General features: G+C 39.1%; 1 protein-coding gene across 1 annotated transcript in view; it reads right to left on the reverse strand.

Moving 5' to 3' along the window:
* LOC106011946 overlaps window positions 1-1841 on the reverse strand; it is a gene marked incomplete at its 3' end in the record, with an annotated part of 17656 nt that overhangs the window by 4233 nt on the left and 11582 nt on the right. Inside the window, 1 exon segment of the mRNA XM_013083261.1 lies at window positions 255-429. Coding sequence (XP_012938715.1) covers window positions 255-429 — 175 coding nt within the window.

Below are 1841 nucleotides of genomic sequence, written 5' to 3' on the forward strand. Positions count from 1 at the left end.
TTATTATTATTCATTGTCTTTTATCATTATCATTATCATTGTGACTAGTATTATTACTATTAATATTTGTTATTATTATTATTATCATTATTATTATTATTATTATTATTATTATTATTATTATTATTATTATTATTATTATTATTATTATTATAACTTTGGCGACTGTAACTGTAAGGACAGTCATCTCTCCAGAGAATGGTGAAGAGTAAGGACTGTTTACGATTCTGAGGAACAATGAAATGCAAACTGACCTATATTTATGGGGTCTGAGAGAACACTTTTCTCCTCTGGGGACAGTGAAGTGAAAGAAACCACTCCCATCTCAAAGAAACTTTTGCCCGCAGGCAATTGGCTCGCAACGACAGTGGCAGTGCACTGGTTGTCAATGATGTAGTCCATAGGTGCAAATACATTAGTCGTAGCCATCTGAAGAGAACAAAACAAAAACACATTTAACACAAAAAAGCAAAACATTCCTGCGTCGATATGGTGAAATCAATCTCCTGTCAAACTTTTGAAATTAAAAAATTCGACATAAAATTCCGTTTGTTGATCAACTTCTATCCCTAAAAATTAAGTGGCCTGAGCATATTTTATATACATTTAAAACACATTTCCATGTGAATGTGTCAGAGACATATTGTTCTAGGGAGTAAAAAAGGAATGCATGTATTCAGTTTCTAAGGACACAAAGGCTTTGGAAGTCACCGAATTTTGGCTGCCATTTTTTCGCTTCTTTCACTTCTGGAACCAGGCGATCCTTACCTCCTTCAATTACAAATATCTCAACTTCTATTAAATTTGATGGGTACCTTTTTAATAAAAAACAAGAAATATTATGAACAAGCTTTCAGATTATATCAAGAACTCCGGCTGCCCAAAATTGACGATCCTGTGATTCCTCGGTGCAGTCTCACATTCATGCAGTAACGCATCGTGCAAATGATACAATGTTTACACTCCTTTTCTTGTCTGTCTGTCTGTCTGTCTGTCTGTCTGTCTGTCTGTCTGTCTGTCTGTCTGTCTATCAATCTCCTTTTCTTGTCTGTCTGTCTGTCTGTCTGTCTATCAATCGATCAGTCTGTCTGTCTGTCTGTATCCGACCCTTATTACTTCTGTCCTTAAGACCTTCCCACCCTTCTCTTGTTCTCTCTCTCTCTCTCTCTCTCTCTCTCTCTCTCTCTCTCTCTCTCGCTCGCTCGCTCTCTCTCTCTCGCTCTCTCTCGCTCTCGCTCTCTCTCTCTCTCTCTCTCTCTCTCTCTCTCTCTCTCTGCCTTTCTTTCTCTCTTCTTTTAATAATATACATATTATTATATACTTACACACACACCCACACACATAAATATATATATATATATCTCCCATTCTCTCACTTTATATATAAAAAATATATATAATATATTATGTATATATACTCAACATGGGGCTTTCGTGGCCTAGAGGTTAAGGTGCTGGCCTCTCATTCAAAGGTCCTGGGTTCGAATCCGGGTTGTGACCGAAAAATTTTCTTCTCTAAAATTGTCTCCTTTCACCTCATTTCCTGCTCTCTAGCAATGTTCTGTTGTCTGCTTTCATTTCCACTTTCTGCCTCCACCCCCTCACCGCCTTTGCTCCCTCCTCTGGGCTCCTGACTCTTTCTGCAGCCTTTCTACTGCTAATCCTTGGCTCCTCCTTACTGCTGTCTTTCAGCCACACCCCTGATCTTCTGGTAGAAAAGATCTACACCTAGCCTTCTCGGACAAGGGCTAAAAATCTCGGAGGTCCCGTGTGCAAGTTGCGCACGTTAAAGATCCCTTGGTGGTCTAAAATTGATGAGAGTAGGCTTCGGCCGCCACCCG

Source organism: Aplysia californica, unplaced genomic scaffold, assembly GCF_000002075.1.
Source record: "Aplysia californica isolate F4 #8 unplaced genomic scaffold, AplCal3.0 scaffold00221, whole genome shotgun sequence".
Lineage (NCBI taxonomy): Eukaryota > Metazoa > Mollusca > Gastropoda > Aplysiida > Aplysiidae > Aplysia > Aplysia californica.